Raw genomic sequence first — 21,935 nt, forward strand, 5'->3', positions numbered from 1 at the left:
CCGCCACCATGTGGCCCTCTGATGGCATGAAGGCAGGTCTGCCACCCAGTCTCAGTTTGGTCTGAAGTGTATTGAAATTGATCTCCAGCTGACATTTCTCCTGGACCTGTGGAACAAATATTGACACTACTTAGAGGTAACACAAAACATTTGAAAAAGTGAATTAAAAAAATCAGGAATGAAAATGGGCCAGGGGTTAAAAAGGTGAGAAGACTGTGGCGGAAATATGTTCGGTAATTTTCTCCCGATTAGTCAGCCAACTATTTTTACGTTTAGTCGACTAATACTAATAACTTCGCGATGAAATTTTTGTTGACGCTTATTACTTCACAAAACATTTTGGAACACTTCAATTCTTTATTAGAGTACAAACAAACATGTAAATAACAATAATTAATCACACAAACAATGAGGTCAAATGTTGATAGCATTTACTACTGCAAAAGAATGGAATGTAAACAGATTCAGAACACTGACTTCACCTTTCCAACATTATTCAAATCAATCCTGAAAAAAAAGAAATCTAGCATTATTATTTTCGTGTACTACTATATATAATAGTATTAATAGTAGGGTTGTTCTGATCATGTTTTTTTGCTCCCGATCCGATCCCGATCGTTTTAGTATCTGCCGAGCCCGATGTTTCCCGATCCGATTGCTTTTTTTTTGCTCCCGATTCAATTCCAATCATTCCCGATAATTTTCCCCGATCATATACATTTTGGCAATGCATTAAGAAAAAAATGAATAAAATTCGGATGAATATATACATTCAACATACAGTACATAAGAACTGTATTTGTTTATTATGACAATAAATCCTCAAGATGGCATTTACATTATTGACATTTTTTTCTGTGAGAGGGATGCACGGATAGAAAGACTTGTAATTCTTAAAGGATAAATGTGACTTTGTATATTGTGACTAAATATTGCCATCTAGTGCATTTGTTGAGCTTTCAGTAAATGATACTGTAGCCATTTAACTGTTCTGCCCAAATGCATGATGGGAAGTGCAACCATGACTGTGCGTAGTGGTACCAATTGATACATCTTCTCTGCGTTGGGAAATAACATAGGTTGTAAAGAAAAAGATCAATTACTACCTTACTTCCCCACATTGCTACCCACGATATTTCTAATCGTAGGGAGAGGGACTGTAAGGCTTAAGCCAATTAAAAAAAGGCTCCAAAGACTGCAAAAGGCACTCTACTCATTTTACGCTGCCTATTAGCTCTATATATAGGTAAAACTGCACCATTACCGATTGAATGCGACAATGCGTGACTGGGTCGTCCAGCGCATGCGTTGATAAAAAAACGAATTACCGCCATTAACGGGATAAATTTGATAACCCTACCTTAAGCCTAAACTAAAGACTCTGGATGAGTAACATATTATGTCTGTAACGTTAAATACAATTAGAAAACGGTTAAATTAACAAATATATACATTAAAAAAAGGCATGTCCGATATTTTTTTGCCGATTCCGATACTTTGAAAATGACGTGATCGGACCCGATCGATTGGGACGCCGATCAATCGGGACATCTCTAATTAATTGTATTAGTATTATAATAATTAAAATATTCATTGCCAATCATATTTTTCAAAAAGGGTGTCATTTTAATGCTATTCTTAATGTAGAATTTGAATTCTGTAGTATTATAGTCTTTAGATATTATAGTATTAATTCTGAAGTACGTGGGATTAACTCCAGAAATCGTTATTTTGTAGCGGATGAATGTTGTTGAGTCTCGAGAGCTCGTTGAGTAGACGTGTTGTCGTGTTCGGCTGCTCGTGACTCTCTAGTCTCTAGTGTCTGAAATGCGTGTGACAACATATAGTTTCCCCCGGAACACAACATGCCCCACACAAGTTCCCTAGGTAAATTCTGTTATGAGGTAGTGGTCACCACAATTTATATGAACGCGAAAAGCTTTTAATGTACACCGGACGTACGTTTGCTACACCGCTAACAGCTTCACACTCCGCAAAAATAGCACCTTCGTAATTGCTTGTGGTGTAACTTATAGATTTTTTTTTTTTTTTTTTGCAAATGCTGTTAACCAGTGATTTTTAATGTTTAAAGTGTCACCTTTTAACTGCAAGTTTGCGTTTTGGAGAAGACTGCCAATGTTCAATAGCAGGCTAAAGTAGGTTGTCTTTTTCCCCAATTAGTCTCAATGTAACAATGCTAACGTTTACAGTTTTTAATATACATGTTTCCTTATTTTCTATGTCTGAACTGTAATTCTACGGCGTGTTGATTACCAATAAACATCTGTGAAATTAACTGGAGTGTCATATGTCATCTACACGCAGTCACAAATGTATGCATGCACGCACGCACACACGTACGCACGCATGCAGTGATAAAACGCAGCTGTGAAAATTATCGCCCTCATTTTTATTTACCTTGCGACAAATGGACTCATTGCACATCGCGACAGGCTTAGCAACTTCAATAAAACATGTCGTTAGTAGTTAGATGGAATTACGACCCCCCCCCACCGCCCTTAAAATTTTTCCCCTCGGATCTACACAATTCACGTAGGTCATTCTTTTTTTACTTCAAAACGGCGAAACGGCACTTTTAAAAAAGTATTAAAAATACATTGCTAATAAATATTGTTTTTCGATGTGCTTATTTCACTCAAATATGCACCAAATTCAGGTTTGAGTTAAATTATCATAACACAATTACTGTAATTTTTTAAAAAAATCACTTTTCACATACAAAACAAAATAATCAAAAGGTGACGTTTATCAGACCAGCCGGCTCTACTAATGAGGTGTCCTTTATTTTCATTTGCAGGGAGCTGGCAACCCTAGCAGCAGCAAACGTTACCGTTTTCATTGACTGACACTGGGCTGCTACTGAGGTGTGTTACACCCCAGTAATGGCGGCCACCATTACAGAGTAACGCCCACAAATCTCCACTCAGATCAGTCTATATTAGGGCTGTCCCAAACAACCAATTTCGTCCCGAGTAGTCAGCTGACTATTTTTACGATTACTTGACTAATCTAATATTTATTTATTTATTTTTACTAATTTAATAATTAAATTTTTGTTGAAGTTTATTAATTCACAAAAAACATGTTGGAACACCTAAATTCTTTATTAACGTATCAATAAATAACATTAATATCAATAATAAATCACAAACAATGAGGTCAATGCTGCTGGCATTAACTAGTGCAAAAAAAATGTCAACGGAAACACTGTGACTTCACCTTTTTAACAGGAGTCAAAACAGTTCTTACTATTTTTATGACATGTCTATATTGTTCTAAATGTTAAAATGAATTGCAATGGGCCTCATGTCCAGGACAATCATTTTCAGAATACTTTTCAGATGCTCTTTCTGGTGGTTCTGGTTCTGGTGGTTCCGCATTTTTGGGGGGAGGGGAAAAACTGTTCAACTTTTGTTTTAACCTGAAAATAGATTAAGCAGAGGGCACACTGAAAAATTACCACAATTATTTTGAATGATAGGCACACATAGCCATAGTAACAAAAATTGAATATATGGTATTAATTTTATCGTATACTACTATATGTATATACACAATAATACTTTATAGAATAAAGCAACTAACATTAGTGCAGTCATGGATTATATTAAGCAGGCCAGTGCTGTTTCCATATATATTTTTATTATATATATGTATATATATTAGGGCTGTGAAACAATTAAAATTTTTAATCGAGTTAATTACAGCTTAAAAATTAATTAGTCGTAATTAATCGCAATTCAAACCATCTATAAAATATGCCATATTTTTCTGTAAATTATATATATATATATATTCTGTAAAATAAATTGTTGGAATGGAAAGATAAGACACAAGATGGATATATACATTCAACATACGGTACATAAGGACTGTAGTGGGCATTTCACTCTACTGTCATTTAAATCTGTCTATGCTGTCCTCACTCCGAAGCGTCTACTTTTTCCAAAGCTAGACAGCTAGTGAACGACGCCTTAATAATCAGACTTCTTCCTTTTTCATCTGATTTATTAATAAAATGGCCTCAAACCATTGTCCTCTTTGGACCGTCGTAAAACTACAAAAAAAAGTACACAAGCATTGCATTAGCAACAACGTTAGCTTAGCACGCTATACAGGTTCCCTAAACATAAACAAAAAGCGTCTCATACAAAAAAATACAACATTTCACTTACTAACATAATATGTACATTCTTTACAACAACCATACTTACGGACAAATCTTGTCCAAGTATCATATAAGCACAACATTACAACGTAGGCGTCAGCCCGAGACGTCGTGCAGCCATATTGAACTGGCAAGAAAACAATAAACCATGTCGCAAAGCGACCACATGAGTTCGCTGTTAGACAGCACAAAAAGCCTTGCTGTAAAACTTACCTAAAGGCAGAATACTGTCTGAGCGGGACATGTGCGTTAATTGCGTCAAATATTTTAACGTGATTAATTTAAAAAAATTAATTACCTCCCGTTACCGCGATAATTTTGACAGCCCTGATATATATATTATATATATATATACTGTATATACATACAGTTGTGGTCAAAAGTTTACATACACTTGTGAAGAACATAATGTCATGGCTCTCTTGAGTTTCCAGTTATTTCTACAACTCTGATTTTTCTCTGATAAAGTGATTGGAACAGATACTTCTTTGTCACAAAAAACATTCATGAAGTTTGGTTCTTTTATGACTTTATTATGGGTGAACAGAAAAAAGTGATCAAATCTGCTGGGTCAAAAATATACATACAGCAGCGCTAATATTTGGTAACATGTCCCTAGGCCATTTTCACTTCAATTAGATAGCTTTTGGTAGCCATCCACAAGCTTCTGGTTGAATCTTTGACCACTCCTCTTGACAGAATTGGTGCAGTTCAGTTAGATTTGATGGCTTTCTGACATGGACTTGTTTCTTCAGCATTGTCCACAAGTTCTCAATGGGGCTTAAGTCAGGACTTTGGGAAGGCCATTTGAAAACCTTAATTCTAGCCTGATTTAGCCATTCCATTACCACTTTTGATGTGTGTTTGGGGTCATTGTCCTGTTGGAACACCCAACTGTGCCCAAGACCCAATCTTCGGGCTGACGACGTTAGGTTATCTTGAAGAATTTGAAGGTAATCCTCCTTCTTCATTATCCCATTTACTCTCTGTAAAGCACCAGTTCCATTGGCAGCGAAACAGCCCCACAGCATAATACTACCACCACCGTGCTTGACGGTAGGCATGGTGTACTTGGGGTTAAAGGCCTCACCTTTTCTCCTCCAAACATATTGCTGGGCATTGTGGCCAAACAGCTCAATTTTTGTTTCGTCTGACCACAGAACTTTCCTCCAGAAGGTCTTATCTTTGTCCATGTGATCAGCAGCAAACTTCAGTCGAGCCTTAAGGTGCCGCTTTTGGAGCAAGGGCTTCCTTCTTGCACGGCAGCCTCTCAGTCCATGGAGATGCAAAACACGCTTGAGTGTGGACACTGACACCTGTGCTCCAGCAGCTTCTAATTCTTGGCAGATCTGCTTTTTGGTGATTCTCGGTTGAATCTTCACCCTCCTGACCAATTTTCTCTCAGCAGCAGGTGATAGCTTGCGTTTTCTTCCTGATCGTGGCAGTGACAAAACAGTGCCATGCACTTTATACTTACAAACAATTGTTTGCACTGTTGCTCTTAGGACCTGCAGCTGCTTTGAAATGGCTCCAAGTGACTTTCCTGACTTGTTCAAGTCAATGATTCGCTTTTTCAGATCCATGCTGAGCTCCTTTGACTTTCCCATTGTAGCGTTTGTGGGCGTTTGCATCTAATGAGCCCTATTTAAATGGCCTCAGAGAAGTCACCAGCGCACCACTTATAATCACTCACAAGAAGTTAAGAGGCCATGCTATTAAGCTCATTTCACTGACACAACTTTCTAAGTCACCAAAATTGCTAATTTGTGTTGCTGTATGTATATTTTTGACCCAGCAGATTTGATCACTTTTTCTGTTAACCCATAATAAAGTCATAAAAGAACCAAACTTCATGAATGTTTTTTGTGACAAAGAAGTATCTGTTCCAATCACTCTATCAGAGAAAAATCAGAGTTGTAGAAATAACTGGAAACTCAAGAGAGCCATGACATTATGTTCTTCACAAGTGTATGTAAACTTTTGACCACAACTTATATATATCCCCCCACCCCACTTTCAAACATTTTTCTCATTTCCTCATCTTTTTGCGCACTCCTAGAGCACCCTCTTGAGGTTGCTCGGCGACATTGTAGCAAAAGAAAATAGTGGCTGCACGACGTACAGAGTTGCAGCTTTGGTCGTGGTGTTGGTCTTTATGTCTTCCTTGGGAAATTTTTTTTCGTAAGTACTGTTTGTCGATAGTACAGCGCATATTTTTCTTGTTGTGCGAGTATTTTTTGTATTCGACATTTGTAGATTATTTTGAGCATAACTTGTCTGTAAAGGTCACATACGTAGCCAATGCTAAATTGTATGCTGTTTCAGTGTTACGGCTGTCTACAATTGGGCAGTAGTCAGAGGGAGGAAAGCATATACTGTAGGTCGCATCCGCATTTTTGGGCAAAAATTTCGGTAAAAAATTGTAACTGTATAATTCAAGCAGCTAGCTTTATGGAAGTGGATCCAAACCTTTGGTGGTTTGTGGACACGACGGTAGTCCCGGAAGTCCTCAAGCTTCTGCTGCATCTCGGACATGGTTCTCTCCGGATTTCTGTTCTCCAGCCAAGGAATGGTTCGGCGGATCCACTCCAGGAGCTGTGAGTGGGAAGTCACATCATCATTAACAGTAGTTATGTATCATTTCCAGGTAGATTAAATTTTTACTCACATCACTGGCCAGTTTCTCATATTCCTGCATCAGGTGCTCATTTTCCTGGTTGACAGCCAGTACCTTGCAGATTCGATTGGCAGCAGTCTCAGCCTACAAGAAGAGAAAACATGCTGGTGAGAGAGGCTAATGTTAACTATTTTTGCATTATTTTAGTCATTGTTTTTGTTTTTTAAGATTGAATTTTTATAAATTCATGTTTTTTTTCTACTTTATTTATCATAACTCATTAAATAATGGGTTAATGAAATTATAGAGTTTTGAAACTAAATTATTCAAATACATATTACTTTATTTTATATCATTTGAATTAATTCATGTACAAAAACAAATATCTCTGATCATTTGGCATTTTATGGTTATTATTGAAATAAGTTTCAAATAATTATAACTACCCAAGAATATTAGAAAATTTAATATGAAAAGAAAATGTAATTTAATTAAAACACATGGATATATTTTGTACAGCTCAGCAGTAATTTTGTATTTGTTTGATCAAATAATTCAATAAAAGCACTATAACTGTTGATGAAAAATTGTTTACTTTTTCAAATATGAACACACATTTTACTAATACATTCTATAATTTGAATTCTTTAAATATTCTTCTCATTTTACCAATTTACAGATAGTCAGTTTCAAAAATCAAAATCAAATGTGCTCACAAACGTGTTAGCATCTACTACTCAACTTCAAGTCATTTAAGTGAAAACACAAGAGCAGTGATTGAGAGCTAAATCTTACTTTAAAAAATAAGAAAAAAACATATGTTGCGTTTAAGAAGGAAACGTGTAAAAACAAAAACAAAAAAATCCAGAAGCTTTGCAAAGATGGTTGCAACATGCAGGAAGCTGCTGGCAGTTAGTTTCATGTGCCTCAATCAAACACACTGTGGTTTAAAAAACAAACGAACAAACAATCAAAAATCATATAAAAATAAACGCCATGCGTCTTAAGTGGATCCATACATCGAGTACATCAGGTTCAAATGGCGCTGAAGTCCAGTGGGTCCTACGACATTAATTACTAGACTGCAAGAATACAAAAACAACACATTCGACAAGTAAAGTCAAAACTGAACTAGAATACAGATATTTTTTAAGCATTAGGTATTTCTGAAACCATTTTGGTTTTGACAATAATAGTACATCGTAAGAGAACATTTGTTTGTGGCATAAAATAGCAACTGAAGCAAAGCGGAAAGATGTTGACTCATGTTTCACAAAGAAATTATCGCTTCCCATAGTCACACTCTAAGTTAAGCACCAAAAAAACTACGTTTTGAAACATGATAGTTTAAAAAGAACTGTAATACAGTGATCCCTAAATTATTACTGTTAATAGGGACCAGAACCGACTGTTTGCGTCACCGCTCCCCCTTTCTAGCATACTTTTGTGTGTGTGTGTGTGTGTGTGTGTGTGTATATAAATGATAACAATAGGTGTATATAACACCCTATAAGTGCATGTTATCATTAGAACATTGTAGTTTGAAACATGTAAATAATATAACATACATATAATAATAATAATATAAATAATATGTACTGTACATTCATTCTCTCTCATATGATACGTGTTTGCGTGGGGTGGGGGTGTATACGTGTAAGTGTAAATACATACAGTACGTATATGAAAATAAAGTGTACATAAATATGTTTTTAGAACTCTTTTAAAGAACAGTTTTTAAAATCTGCGCTGCACTGAGGGCACGAAAATTGAGCCGCAAGGTAGCGAGGGATCACTGTACGCTACTTACATTCCTAAAAAGACAAACTGACATATTTACGTTGATATAAAGCTTGTACATATATGGTCATTATTTAATGCATAATCATTCAGATTGTTCAAAATGTTTCATACATTGTTTATTTGAGAATCATTTATTTGAGAACTTACTGCTTCTCATTTTAGAGAAAATCCTTTTTTTTGTGTGTGTGTGTTCTTTTTAGACATCATTGGAGCATTTTGCCACACCGACTAATTCACATCGGTGTGTTCGGAGAAAACCAATAAGCATGCTGTATCGTGACTTGAGGAAGGCGAGTGCGAATCGACAAGTTCTTAAGTGAAAGAGTCAGCATAAGCATAGAAGTGTGTTATGAGAGTTCCCATCAAGTCACTAAAACTATGCGGCAAACAGCAAACGTGTATAACTGCAACCAAAGGATTTGTTGTGCCTATGAAACCCACTAGATGGCAACAAAGAAGTTAAAATTGAGAGGCTTTTAAAGCTACAACAACAAGTATCTCGCGAGAATGGACAGCATCAGGCACCCACACATACAGTGGGGCAAATAAGTATTTAGTCAATCACTAATTGTGCAAGTTCTCCCACTTGAAAATATTAGAGCGGCCTGTAATTGTCAACATGGGTAAACCTCAACCATGAGAGACAGAATGTGAAAAAAAAAACCAGAAAATCACAGCTTGATTTTTAAAGAATTTATTTGCAAATCATGGTGGAAAATAAGTATTTGGTCAATACCAAAAAGTTCATCTCAATACTTTGTTATGTACCCTTTGTTGGCAATAACGGAGGCCAAATGTTTTCTGTAACTCTTCACAAGCTTTTCACACACTGTTGCTGGTATTTTGGCCCATTCCTCCATGCAGATCTCCTCTAGAGCAGTGATGTTTTGGGGCTGTCGTTGGGCAACACGGACTTTCAACTCCCTCCAGATTTTTTAAGGGGTTGAGATCTGGAGACTGGCTAGGCCACTCCAGGACCTTGAAATGCTTCTTACGAAGCCACTGCTTTGTTGCCCTGGCTGTGTGTTTGGGATCATTGTCATGGTGAAAGACCCGGCCACGTCTCATCTTCAATGCCCTTGCTGATGGAAGGGGATTTTCACTCAAAATCTCTCTATACATGGCCCCATTCATTCTTTCCTTTACACAGATCGGTCGTCCTGGTCCCTTTGCAGAAAAACAGCACCAAAGCATGATGTTTCCACCCCCATGCTTCACAGTGGGTATGGTGTTCTTCGGATGCAATTCAGTATTCTTTCTCCTCCAAACACGAGAACCTGTGTTTCTACCAAAAAGTTCTATTTTGGTTTCATCTAACCATAACACATTCTCCCAGTCCTCTTCCGGATCATCCAAATGCTCTCTAGCGAACCGCAGACGGGCCTGGACATGTACTGGCTTCAGCAGGGGGACACATCTGGCAGTGCAGGATTTGAGTCCCTGGCGGTGCATTGTGTTACTGATAGTAGCCTTTGTTACTGTGGTCCCAGCTCTCTGTAGGTCATTCACTAGGTCCCCCCGTGTGGTTCTTGGATTTTTGCTCACCGTTCTTGTTATCATGTTGACGCCACGGGGTGAGATCTTGCATGGAGCCCCAGATCGAGGGAGATTGTCAGTGGTCTTCCATTTTCTAATAATTGCTCCCACAGTTGATTTCTGTACACCAAGCGTTTTATCAATTGCAGATTCAGTCTTCCCAGCCTGGTGCAGGTCTACAATTTTGTCTCTGGTGTCCTTCGACAGCTCTTTGTTTGGTCTTAGCCATAGTGGAGTTTGGAGTGTGACTGACTGAGCTTGTGGACAGGTGTCTTTTATACCCATAATGAGTTAAAACAGGTGCCATTAATACAGGTAACGACTGGAGCCTCGTTAGACCTCGTTAGAAGAAGTTAGACCTCTTTGACGGCCAGAAATCTTGCTTGTTTGTAGGTGACTAAATACCTATTTTCCACTCGAATTTGGAAATAAATTCTTTAAAACCAAACAGTGTGATTTTCTGTTTTTTTTTCCACATTCTGTCTCTCATGGTTGAGGTTTACATTACAAAATTACAGACCTCTCTAATATATTCAAGTGGGAGAACTTGCACAATTAGTGGTTGACTAAATACTTATTTGCCCCACTGTAGATGGCAACCTTCACATGAGCCTCATCAATAGATTCCGCGACAACTTTCCTAATACTAGCCTAAATAGCAAGCAAGCACAAACTGACGTGACATCTCAGCTGGGCCAACGACGATGTGGACAAACAATATTAATTAATTCAATGCCACTTACGATAATAGACGTCCAATCATACGGCGTCCAATCGTCCTACTGCTGTGACTTAGAATAAGTTTGTTACTTGTAGACGTTCAATCCATTTGAAGTGGAGTACCCAACTTCAATTGTTGTTTTCATCAACGATGACGATAGCAAAAATATTTGATCTCGACATTTTTTCCATGACGATAACAAGCTAAAAATGTCTCTTGAGAGACTAAAATGTAAAGTGAGAAATCACAATTTTCATCTGATTATTTGAAAACAACATGAAAATACAACATTGTTTCTGTCATTGTGGCACTTGTGAGAATACACAGTGGGATTTAGCCTCCCTTAAAGTGCATGTGACAAAAAAGGCATATTATTTTCATTTTACACACGGTATTTTATGCTCCTGAATGAAATGGACCACTTGGATGTGTGTGGGAGTGATCGATATATTTATTCAACTTTTTTAATCCCGAGCCATGAAAATGAATGACTTCTAGCTCCAGTCTCGGGTTGAGGAAGAAGGCGAATGTGACGTCAGTGGTAGAGATTATCTTCAAAAGACAGCCATTACCATATAGCATGCAGAAGGACCGCGGATTCAGCTGATTTGGGGGATTAATTTGTTTATTTTTTGCGTCACGCCAGCCCAATGTGCTGCAGGCTTTTGTTTCTACACCAGGGAGAGTGGTGTGAGGCTTTTTGGATTTCCAAAAGATCCTTGTTCACCACCATGGTAGAAACAAGACCAAGGAACCATTGGACAGACAAGGGAGTAAGTTTCGTGTTTTATATTATGTCAATACTGAGATCATGGCAAACGTCTTAATAAGGAGGTGCCTTGCATTTTGTGGGGGGTAATACTACTCCTGTATTTTTACATTTTCAGCGTTTCCCTTATTCTCCCCGGCGAAGAACACCGCCTGCCCGCCAAGGCGCAGCAGAACGATGAGCCATAACGTCGCAATGCGCGACATGAGTTGGAGTAGTTTTGTGTGATTTTTCATTTTCGAAAGGTGAGAAAAAGGCTTGGAAACGCCGTTTGGTTCGGGGTAGCATATAGGCTAGCTGTAACGCCTTCTCTTTTGTTTACGCGCTTTCCTCTGTCTCCCAAGCCGGGCCAGGGAAATGACAAATGCCTAATGAACTCCGGTGGCATGAATTACCGTTTGGGGGTGCGAGAAGTCAACAGTTTTGACCATTATGCAGTAATTTTGCTCTGTTGTACTGAATAAATGCATTTTTAATATTTCATATTCCATTCAGCACAAGACTGTTATTCGTCATGTCCATACCATTTATTTAGTAATTGGGGAAAATACTGAGATAAAAAGAATATCCTGTAAAATATTGGAGTAGAAAGATTGAAACAATGACTTCAACAATCTTGGTGCTCTCTGTTGCAATTTTCATCATTCTGAATCTTCCCCCTCAATGAGCTGAATTCTAAATCGGCTGAAATTGTGACCCTGCCGACGTCATCATACAGGTGGGGACGCTAGAGCGCTATAATGACAGGCGGGGCTAATCGGCAGATTAAAAGACTATTCTAATTTCTCGTCATCTGCGCTTTGCCAAATTGTTGCATATAGTCGAATCGTCTCAAAATATGACTTTATTTCACATAATAGTGCTATCTAAGACTTTTTTTTATCCTGTCACAGGCACTTAAGTACAATATTCAGGCTACTTCTCCACACACATTTACCAACAAGCCACTCACTCATGTCCTGCATTCGACAACTATTTACAATGATGGCGCCACTCGAAAAAGTGTACACATAAGTATTTGTGCACACGAACGCAGCAATAGGAGCATTGCGTTGCTACAGCGAACACACCAATAGGGGCGTTACATTGCTTTTTCGAGTGGCTTCATCATAAATTGCATCCGAGCATAACAGTGAATGATAGGAACATTTCCAAAATTTTTTGAATTTGTAAATGCCAAACAGCAAATATGCAAGAGTTTGCTGTTCACACATACTGTATGTGATGGGAACTCTGTTTTAAAGAGTGTTGGATGCATGTACCTTCTGTGCGCCAGAGAAGGCGTGATAGAAGCAGGACACATATGTCATAATGGCCTTCTCGTCAGGCCTCAGCGTGCCCACGATGTCTGCTCGACAGCCGAAGCGAAGAATGAAACAAAAAGAGAGAGAAGACGAAGAAAAGCATGAAGCCCAAGCAACCAAAAAGCGACTTTGGATAGGGCAGGAGTTAAATCTGCTGCTCCACCTGAAAGCAATGCCAACCCACCAAAAGATCATCGTAAATCATGTTTGGACACACGTAACAATCCACATTTATTTATTTATTAACACATACTGGTGAAATTGTTGTGCCTTATTTATTTTTTGAGTTAACAAGGGATGTAATTATATTTTTTAAATGTGCCAATAAAATAAACTATATACAGCGGTACCGCTAATAAAGAACATCTCTATATACAGAATTTTCAGTTAAATATTGCCTCTTGTTACGAAAGAAATTTCAGGATACGAAAGGCAAACGTCCAGTCTGGCTGGGCCTCGCGGCTCCAAGACTTGCCTGAACGTGACATACTTGTAGCTGCTCGGCCATTGGCTATTGCCGAACATTCCTGGCATCCAATTGGCTAAGAGGGATCCTCTACTGTATGTGTATGCTTATATCCCAGCGTACTCTTCATTCGCCCCTTGTGGTCAGACAGCTTTATATGAGTGAATTAACTTTTACTCTTCATTCTTGTTTTTTTACATTATGCACAACTTTGATTTTATGTTTATTGGGCAATAATCTAACTGTAACATGAATTTTTTACATGTTTTGATGCAGTTCTATACATTATAGAAAATTTCTGTCGGAATTTTTGGGGGCTTGGAATTTAATTAGGGCATTTACATGGAACACGCACCTCTACTTACAGTTTTCAAGTTACAAAACAACTTCCAGAACCAATTAGTTTCGAAAGTAGAGGTACAACTGTAGTTAACATTTATATTAATATTGTGAATTACTTAAATCAGGAAAAACTTGTATTATGCTTCATGTATACTTAATACTAGCATTATGGCCCGGCGTTGCTCGGAAGGAAAAAGTAGCATTTTCTATGATAATTTGTTGCGTTTCGAATTAAATTTCCGCACTAAATGGAGGCCTACGGAGATCGAACCCATCTAAGAACACTCCCAGACAGATAAAGTCCAACTCTGTAACATTTTGTCAAAATCTGCCCAGCCGTTTCGGAGTCCATAGGGAACGAACACACACAGACACAAATTTCCAATTATACAGTGGGGCAAATAAGTATTTAGTCAACCATTAATTGTGCAAGCTCTCCCACATGAAAATATTATCGCGGCCTGTAATTGTCAACATGGGTAAACCTCAACAATGAAAGACAATGTGGAGAAAAAAAAAAAAAAACTGAAAATCACGAATTTGAGTTTTAAAGAATTTATTTGCAAATCATGGTGGAAAATAAGTATTTGGTCAATACTAAAAGTTCATCTCAATACTTTGTTATGTACCCTTTGTTGGCAATAACGGAGGCCAAACGTTTTCTGCAACTCTTCACAAGCTTTTCACACACTGTTGGTGGTATTTTGGCCCATTCCTCCATGCAGATCTCCTCTAGAGCAGTGATGTTTTGGGGCTGTCGTTGGGCAACACAGACTTTCAGCTCCCTCCACAGATTTTCTATGGGGTTGAGATCTGGAGACTGGCTAGGCCACTCCAGGACCTTGAAATGCTTCTTACGAAGCCACTGCTTTGTTGCCCTGGCTGTGTGTTTGGGATCATTGTCATGGTGAAAGACCCGGCCACGTCTCATCTTCAATGCCCTTGCTGATGGAAGGAGATTTTCATTCAAAATCTCTCGATACATGGCCGCATTCATTATTTCCTTTACACAGATCAGTCGTTCTGGTCCCTTTGCAGAAAAACAGCCCCAAAGCATGATGTTTCCACCCCCATGCTTCACAGTGGGTATGGTGTTCTTCGGATACAATTTAGTATTCTTTCTCCTCCAAACAAGAGAACCTGTGTTTCTACCAAAAAGTTCTATTTTGGTTTCATCTGACCATAACACATTCTTCTAGTCCTCTTCTGGGTCATCCAAATGCTTTCTGGCGAACCGTAGACGGGCCTGGACGTGTACTGGCTTCAGAAGGGGGACACGTCTGGCAGTGCAGGTTTTGAGTCCCTGGCGGTGCATTGTGTTACTGATAGTAGCCTTTGTTACTGTGGTCCCAGCTCTCTGTAGGTCATTCACTCAGTCCCCCGTGTGGTTCGGGGATTTTTGCTCACCGTTCTTGTTATAATTTTGACGCCACGGGGTGAATCTTGCATAGAGCCCCAGATCGAGGGAGATTATCAGTGGTCTTGTATGTCTTCCATTTTCTAATAATTGCTCCTACAGTTGATTTCTTTACACCAAGCATTTTACTTATTAGAGATTCAGTCTTCCCAGCCTAGTGCAGGTCTACAATTTTGTCTCTGGTGTCCTTCGACAGCTCTTTCGTCTTGGCCATAGTGGAGTATGAAGTGTGACTGACTGAGGTAGTGGACAGGCGTCTTTTATACCGATAATGAGTTAAAACAGGTGCCATTAATACAGGTAACGAGTGGAGCCTCGTTAAACCTCGTTAAAAGAAGCTGGACCTCTTTGACAGCCAGAAATCTTGCTTGTTTGTAGGTGACCAAATACTTATTTTCCACCCCAATTTGGAAATAAATCCTTTAAAAATCAAACAATGTGATTTTCTGTTTTTTTCCACATTCTGTCTCACATGGTTGAGGTTTACCCATGCTGACAATTACAGGCCTCTCTAATCTTTTCAAGTAGGAGAACTTGCACAATTGGTGGTTGACTAAATACTTATTTGCCCCACTGTATTTTATGTAAGTTTCCAATATAGATTTTTGTCATTGAAATTTTTTTTTCCTATTAATGCAGTCGTGCTTTTTTAAATATGTATTCAACACTACACGATTAAATAAATTTTACATAAACTACAAATTAAGGTATTTTCGCTCTGTAATCAGCTACCTAATTCTCTCCATTTGAATCATGCGGCTTCATAACAAAGTGGCTTATTTATCGATTTGTTTTTGGACAAACGAGCTTCACAATTTCTCAACAACAACAAAATATATATATGTATATTTTTTTTTTTCAATAAATTTCGCGCATCACAACGACATTGCTGCTTGTGGTGCGTTCATAGAGTCTTAACAACTAGTACTAGTGTCACATTATGACAACACTCTCGAGTTCTCGTGTGCTTCAATTCAAATGAATCCTTAGCTACGTGTTAGCATTCCAAAAATCCAGAAGACAAGCTTTTACACAGACCGGCCATTCATGCTATAATTAGCATCCCTAAAAAGGATCAAGATCTTATATCGTTTTACAGGGATTTTAATGGAAGTCAATATGATTAAATGGGATTACCAGGGTCAGTTACAGCAATGGGAATTGTAACAAATAAGACTTCAGAATTGAGATTTCATTAGCACTAAAGAAGCAGTCAAAATTGCCTTTTTATCTTATCACTCTTTCACCAGCTGAGTTCTATTCACTGTCTATGGATTGTTACGTATTTATGTCTGAACACATCCTTTTGCTGCGCAGGACTGGAGCTGAGAGAGCTGTGAAAGAGGGCGGGGCCATGCTGGAAGGAGGGTGGCGCTTGTTAGTAAAAAAACAAAATAAAGGGGTGACATGGGGGTGGGGGCATGGGGTACCTTCTGAGCTCCAGAGAAGGCATGGTAGAAACTGGACACATAAGTCATTATGGCTTTCTCATCTGGACGAGCAGTGTTCACAATGTCTATTGAGGGGGAGGTTAGGAAGACGGGATTAAACATGGACATACAGTACATATATTAACAACACACACGCATGCGCACAAACACGGAACCCAAGTGGTAGACAAAATAATGCAAATGTAAAAACTGATAATAATGATTAATCAATACAAAAACATACGGTCGTGTATGCTGCTTGAAACACTTGTTTGAAACCCTTATTTGAAAACTAGACCTCGATTGAAACCATTACGTGACACTTGTTTGAAACCTTAAGCCTCTTGAAACCCAACTAATGTTTGGAAACCTAACTATGTTTTGAAACCATACTTTGAGAGCCCAACACACATTTGAATTCGTAATATAAGAGGCAAACTCTTGTTCAACATTCTAACCAAAGCTTGAAACCATAGACCAAAACCCAAGGACTCTTTATTAACCATCTCTGAAACACAAAACCTGGTTTGAAAACCATAACTAGAAACCAGCTTTGTCTTAAGACCCTACTATGTAAGCTATCATGAGTCATAAGCACTCTTCAGTTTCATATTTTTAAGTTACGTACATAGCAAAACATAATGAAAAGAGAGAAAAAAAACACTGAACCTTTAGGAATTCATCACAATACACAAAACAAAAATTAAGACACAGTTGGCCACAAATAAACCTTACCTTCTGCATCCAACATTTTGGGGATGTCCAGGTACTTCTCAGCCACCTCAAAGGCATTATTCAGATTGGTCACCGGGTCATCCTGCATTGTTGTCAAAAACAGAGTTACAAAAAAAATGTAGCCGCAGTCACCGCAAACCAATACCTATGCAATCAAGCTAAATAAACTAAAGGTTTTTTTTTGTTTTGTTTTTTAATTACTAGTCTATTGGTACATTTTCTGCCCCCTGAAAAAAATGTGATGCAGTAAAACTGGAGCTTGTGATTAAAAAAAACTATTAAATGCAATTTCTTGAGGTATACTCGTATATGTATTACATCAAAACGCAAGTACATGTGCACGTATTACAAGTACACGTCCTTGTAATACAAGAACACGCAAGTACACGTGCTTGTAGTACAAGTACACAGATGTACACCTATTTTCAGTTCAAGTACACTCAAGTTCATGTGTTTGTAATACAACTATCTGCAAGTACATGTTTGTAATTAGCGCTGCAACGATTAATCGATTAACTTGAGTAATTCGATTAGAAAAAAGCTTCGAATCAATTTTTTCCTGATTCGAGGATTCGTATAACTAAAGTGCCGTTGTAATGGTGAGTGTTTATTGATTTGGGTGGATACACTGCCCTCTAGTGGCAACAGTGAGTATGACATAACTCATTTAACATGGCTGAATCCAGCTGTTCCCCGTTAAGACCAACATAAGGTAAGTTTTTGTTTACACAAACATTTTTTATGCATTCGTAAACATTTTTTTTCAATGCAATCACAATTTAGTTTATATGTATATTTAGCAGTTTTTTGTGGGATTATGTATTTTAACCATTTGTTAAGAGCATTGGGGAAAAAAGTTAGCACTTTATAGCACTTAAGCTAGTGGACTTTTGCTAGCAAGTTAGCCAATTGTTCTTTTGCTGTACTTAGATTCTCATGTTTTTTTTAACACAATTTGAGGCTAAGCTCAGGTATCTTATTTTTAAATGAAAGTGCAATCCTGCATAGTTTGAAGAAACACTCAGGGATTTTTTTTTTTTAATTTGCATTTAATGCTTTTTTGAAAGTGCAATCCTTTGTTTTCCATCTCCTAAAATTTATTCTGCAACACATTAAATGTTCCTAATCCGATTACTTGATTATTCCAACTAACTAAATGATAGGTTAATCGATGACTAAAGTAATCGATAGCTGCAGCCCTATTTGTATAGTCAAAGTATGCGCAAATTCATGTGCTTGTAGTATTAATACACGTACTTGTAGTGACTTGTAGTGATCGAATGTTTACACTTGGTACTTAAGGGTGTATATTATATGGGTTTTGCACTTTACCAACTTAGATGTATGAACTGTATGGATGCTCCAAACAAAGTTTTGTTGTGCTTTTTGTAACAATGACAATAAATATTCTGAGTCTGAATCTGATTGGTTTAGGGTGGGACATCAGTTGTAAACACGGAATCAAAACAATAACTAAAAAGGGATAAGTATCGATTTTTGAAATGGAAAAATCTCGGTTTAACCAATGAGAACCATGTTTGAAGTATTTCCAAAAACCAAGTTTTTTTAATGTCGAATAAAATATTAGGGCCATTTAATGAATAATTGAAGTGCAAATCTTACATATTGCTCCTATTAAAAAATAGGGTTGAATTGATCTTTCCTACAGTTATGGTCAAAAGTTTACATACACTTGTGAAGAACATAATGTCATGGCTCTCTTGAGTTTCCAGTTATTTCTACAACTCTGATTTTTCTCTGATAGAGTGATTGGAACAGATACTTCTTTGTCACAAAAAACATTCATGAAGTTTGGTTCTTTTATGACTTTATTATGGGTGAACAGAAAAAAGTGATCAAATCTGCTGGTTCAAAAATATACATACAGCAGCGCTAATATTTGGTAACATGTCCCTTGGCCATTTTCACTTCAATTAGGTAGCTTTTGGTAGCCATCCACAAGCTTCTGGCAAGCTTCTGGTTGAATCTTTGACCACTCCTCTTGACAGAATTGGTGCAGTTCAGTTAGATTTGATGGCTTTCTGACATGGACTTGTGTCTTCAGCATTGTCCACAAGTTCTCAATGGGGCTTAAGTCAGGACTTTGGGAAGGCCATTTGAAAACCTTAAAGAGCATACGACACCAGAAAAAAAGTCTTAAATGGCATTATTATGTGAATTAGAATCATATTTTGAGACGATTCGACTATATACAACAATTTAGCAAAGCGCAGATGACGAGAAATTAGTCTTTTAATCTGCCGGTTAGCCACGCCTACAATTATAGGGCTTTAGCGTCCCCAACAGGTGGATGACGTCAGCGGTAGACTAGGCTCATCGGTTTTACTATTCAGCCCATTGAGGGGGAATTGTTCAGAACGAGGAAAACGAGACGAAGAGAGCTGCAAAATGTCTTTGTTTCAGTCTCTCTACTCCCAATATTTTTACAGGATATTCTTTTTATCCAAGTATTTTCCCCAATAGCTATATAAATGGCTTGAGAAGGACCAGTCAGCCCGTCGAGGGGGAACTATTCACAATGAGGAAAACGCGACGAAGAGAGCAGCAAAATGTCATTGTTTCTGTCTCTTTACTTCAATATTTTTACAGGATATTCTTTTTACCCAAGTACTTTCCCCAATTGCTAAATAAATGGCATGGTCATGACAAATAACTTGTGCTAAATGGAATATAAAATAATAAAAATCCATTTATTCAAGACGACATGGCAAAATTACTCCATAATGGTCAAAACAGTCGACTTTACCTTTACTGTCACACCTGCCGAACGATATTTTATGACACCTAAATCGGACATATGTCATTTCCCTTCCCCGGCTTCGGAGAATGTAAACAGACCAGAAGGAGTGACAGCTAGCCGACATGCTAACCCGAACCGAGGGATGTTTCAAAGTCTTCGAAGTGGAAAATCACACATAACTAGCCTGGATTATTTGACATGACGACCCGGTTGTCGAGTTTCTTTGCGGATCGGCAAACCGCCTGGCGGAGAGCAATTTACAGTTCGTTCCCTGGAGGAGGGTGGCTGGAATTGTTGTGTAGCTAACGTGCTAACAGCTAACTGCTAATGAGCGTGAGGATAGCTTTTTACATGCCTATCAATGATCAAACGTAAGTATTCCTTTATTTAAAGGAATTTTATAGTGTTTACTTTGTAATCACTGTATTCGTATTTGACATAATACAAAACAAGATGTTTACTCACTTCCTCGTAAGTCCAATGGTCCCACAGTAAATATCCACGGTGAATGGGAACCTTTTGAAACTCCAAAAAGGCGCATACGCCTCTCCCGCATACAGAATGATTTTTCTGCAGCCGTTTGGCTGGCGTGATGCAAAAAATAAAAGTATTAATCCGCAAAATCAGCTGAATCCTTCGTCCTCATACACAACAGTACACAGTAGCGTGAAGAGGACGTCTTCTACCGTACACGTCACAGCGCCCTCCTCCTCAATGCGAGACCGAAGCCGGAAGTCACTCATTTTCCTGGCGCGGGATTCAAAAAACTAAATAAATATAGCGATCGCTTCAACACACATCCAAGCGGTCCATATCATTCAGGAGCATAAAATACCGCGTGTATTATGAAATAAACATGCTTTTTCGTGTCACAAGCACTTTAATTCTAGCCTGATTTAGCCATTCCATTACCACTTTTGATGTGTGTTTGGGGTCATTGTCCTGTTGGAACACCCAACTGCGCCCAAGACCCAATCTTCGGGCTGACGACGTTAGGTTATCTTGAAGAATTTGAAGGTAATCCTCCTTCTTCATTATCCCATTTACTCTCTGTAAAGCACCGGTTCCATTGGTAGCGAAACAGCCCCACAGCATAATACTACCACCATCGTGCTTGACGGTAGGCATGGTGTACTTGGGGTTAAAGGCCTCACCTTTTCTCCTCCAAACATATTGCTGGGCATTGTGGCCAAACAGCTCGATTTTTGTTTCGTCTGACCACAGAACTTTCCTCCAGAAGGTCTTATCTTTGTCCATGTGATCAGCAGCAAACTTCAGTCGAGCCTTAAGGTGCCGCTTTTGGAGCAAGGGCTTCCTTCTTGCACGGCAGCCTCTCAGTCCATGGAGATGCAAAACACGCTTGAGTGTGGACACTGACACCTGTGCTCCAGCAGATTCTAATTCTTGGCAGATCTGCTTTTTGGTGATTCTCGGTTGAATCTTCACCCTCCTGACCAATTTTCTCTCAGCAACAGGTGATAGCTTGCGTTTTCTTCCTGATCGTGGCAGTGACAAAACAGTGCCATGCACTTTATACTTACAAACAATTGTTTGCACTGTTGCTCTTGGGACCTGCAGCTGCTTTGAAATGGCTCCAATTGACTTTCCTGACTTGTTCAAGTCAGTGATTCGCTTTTTCAGATCCATGTATGTATATTTTTAACCCAGCAGATTTGATCACTTTTTCTGTTAACCCATAATAAAGTCATAAGAGAACCAAACTTCATGAATGTTTTTTGTGACAAAGAAGTATCTGTTCCAATCACTATCGGAGAAAAATCTGAGTTGTAGAAATAACTGGAAACTCAAGAGAGCCATGACATTATGTTCTTCACAAGTGTATGT

At 38.3% G+C, this 21,935-nt stretch overlaps 1 protein-coding gene across 4 annotated transcripts in view; it reads right to left on the minus strand.

The window, feature by feature from the left end:
• Nucleotides 1-21,935, minus strand: part of actn4 (actinin, alpha 4) — a 105,615-nt gene that overhangs the window by 17,441 nt on the left and 66,239 nt on the right. For 2 of the 4 annotated variants that reach the window (XM_057839735.1, XM_057839733.1), the window contains exons 7-11: nucleotides 17,330-17,411; nucleotides 12,898-12,983; nucleotides 6,858-6,950; nucleotides 6,659-6,784; nucleotides 2-106 (exon numbers count right to left, since the gene is read on the minus strand). In XM_057839735.1, coding sequence (XP_057695718.1) covers nucleotides 2-106; nucleotides 6,659-6,784; nucleotides 6,858-6,950; nucleotides 12,898-12,983; nucleotides 17,330-17,411 — 492 coding nt within the window. Of the gene's footprint in view, nucleotide 1; nucleotides 107-6,658; nucleotides 6,785-6,857; nucleotides 6,951-12,897; nucleotides 12,984-16,594; nucleotides 16,681-17,329; nucleotides 17,412-21,935 lie in introns of all 4 variants that reach the window. The other 2 variants (XM_057839732.1, XM_057839736.1) reach the window with 1 other exon arrangement.

The sequence above is a fragment of the Corythoichthys intestinalis genome, chromosome 6, assembly GCF_030265065.1.
Source record: "Corythoichthys intestinalis isolate RoL2023-P3 chromosome 6, ASM3026506v1, whole genome shotgun sequence".
NCBI classification, from domain to species: domain Eukaryota; kingdom Metazoa; phylum Chordata; class Actinopteri; order Syngnathiformes; family Syngnathidae; genus Corythoichthys; species Corythoichthys intestinalis.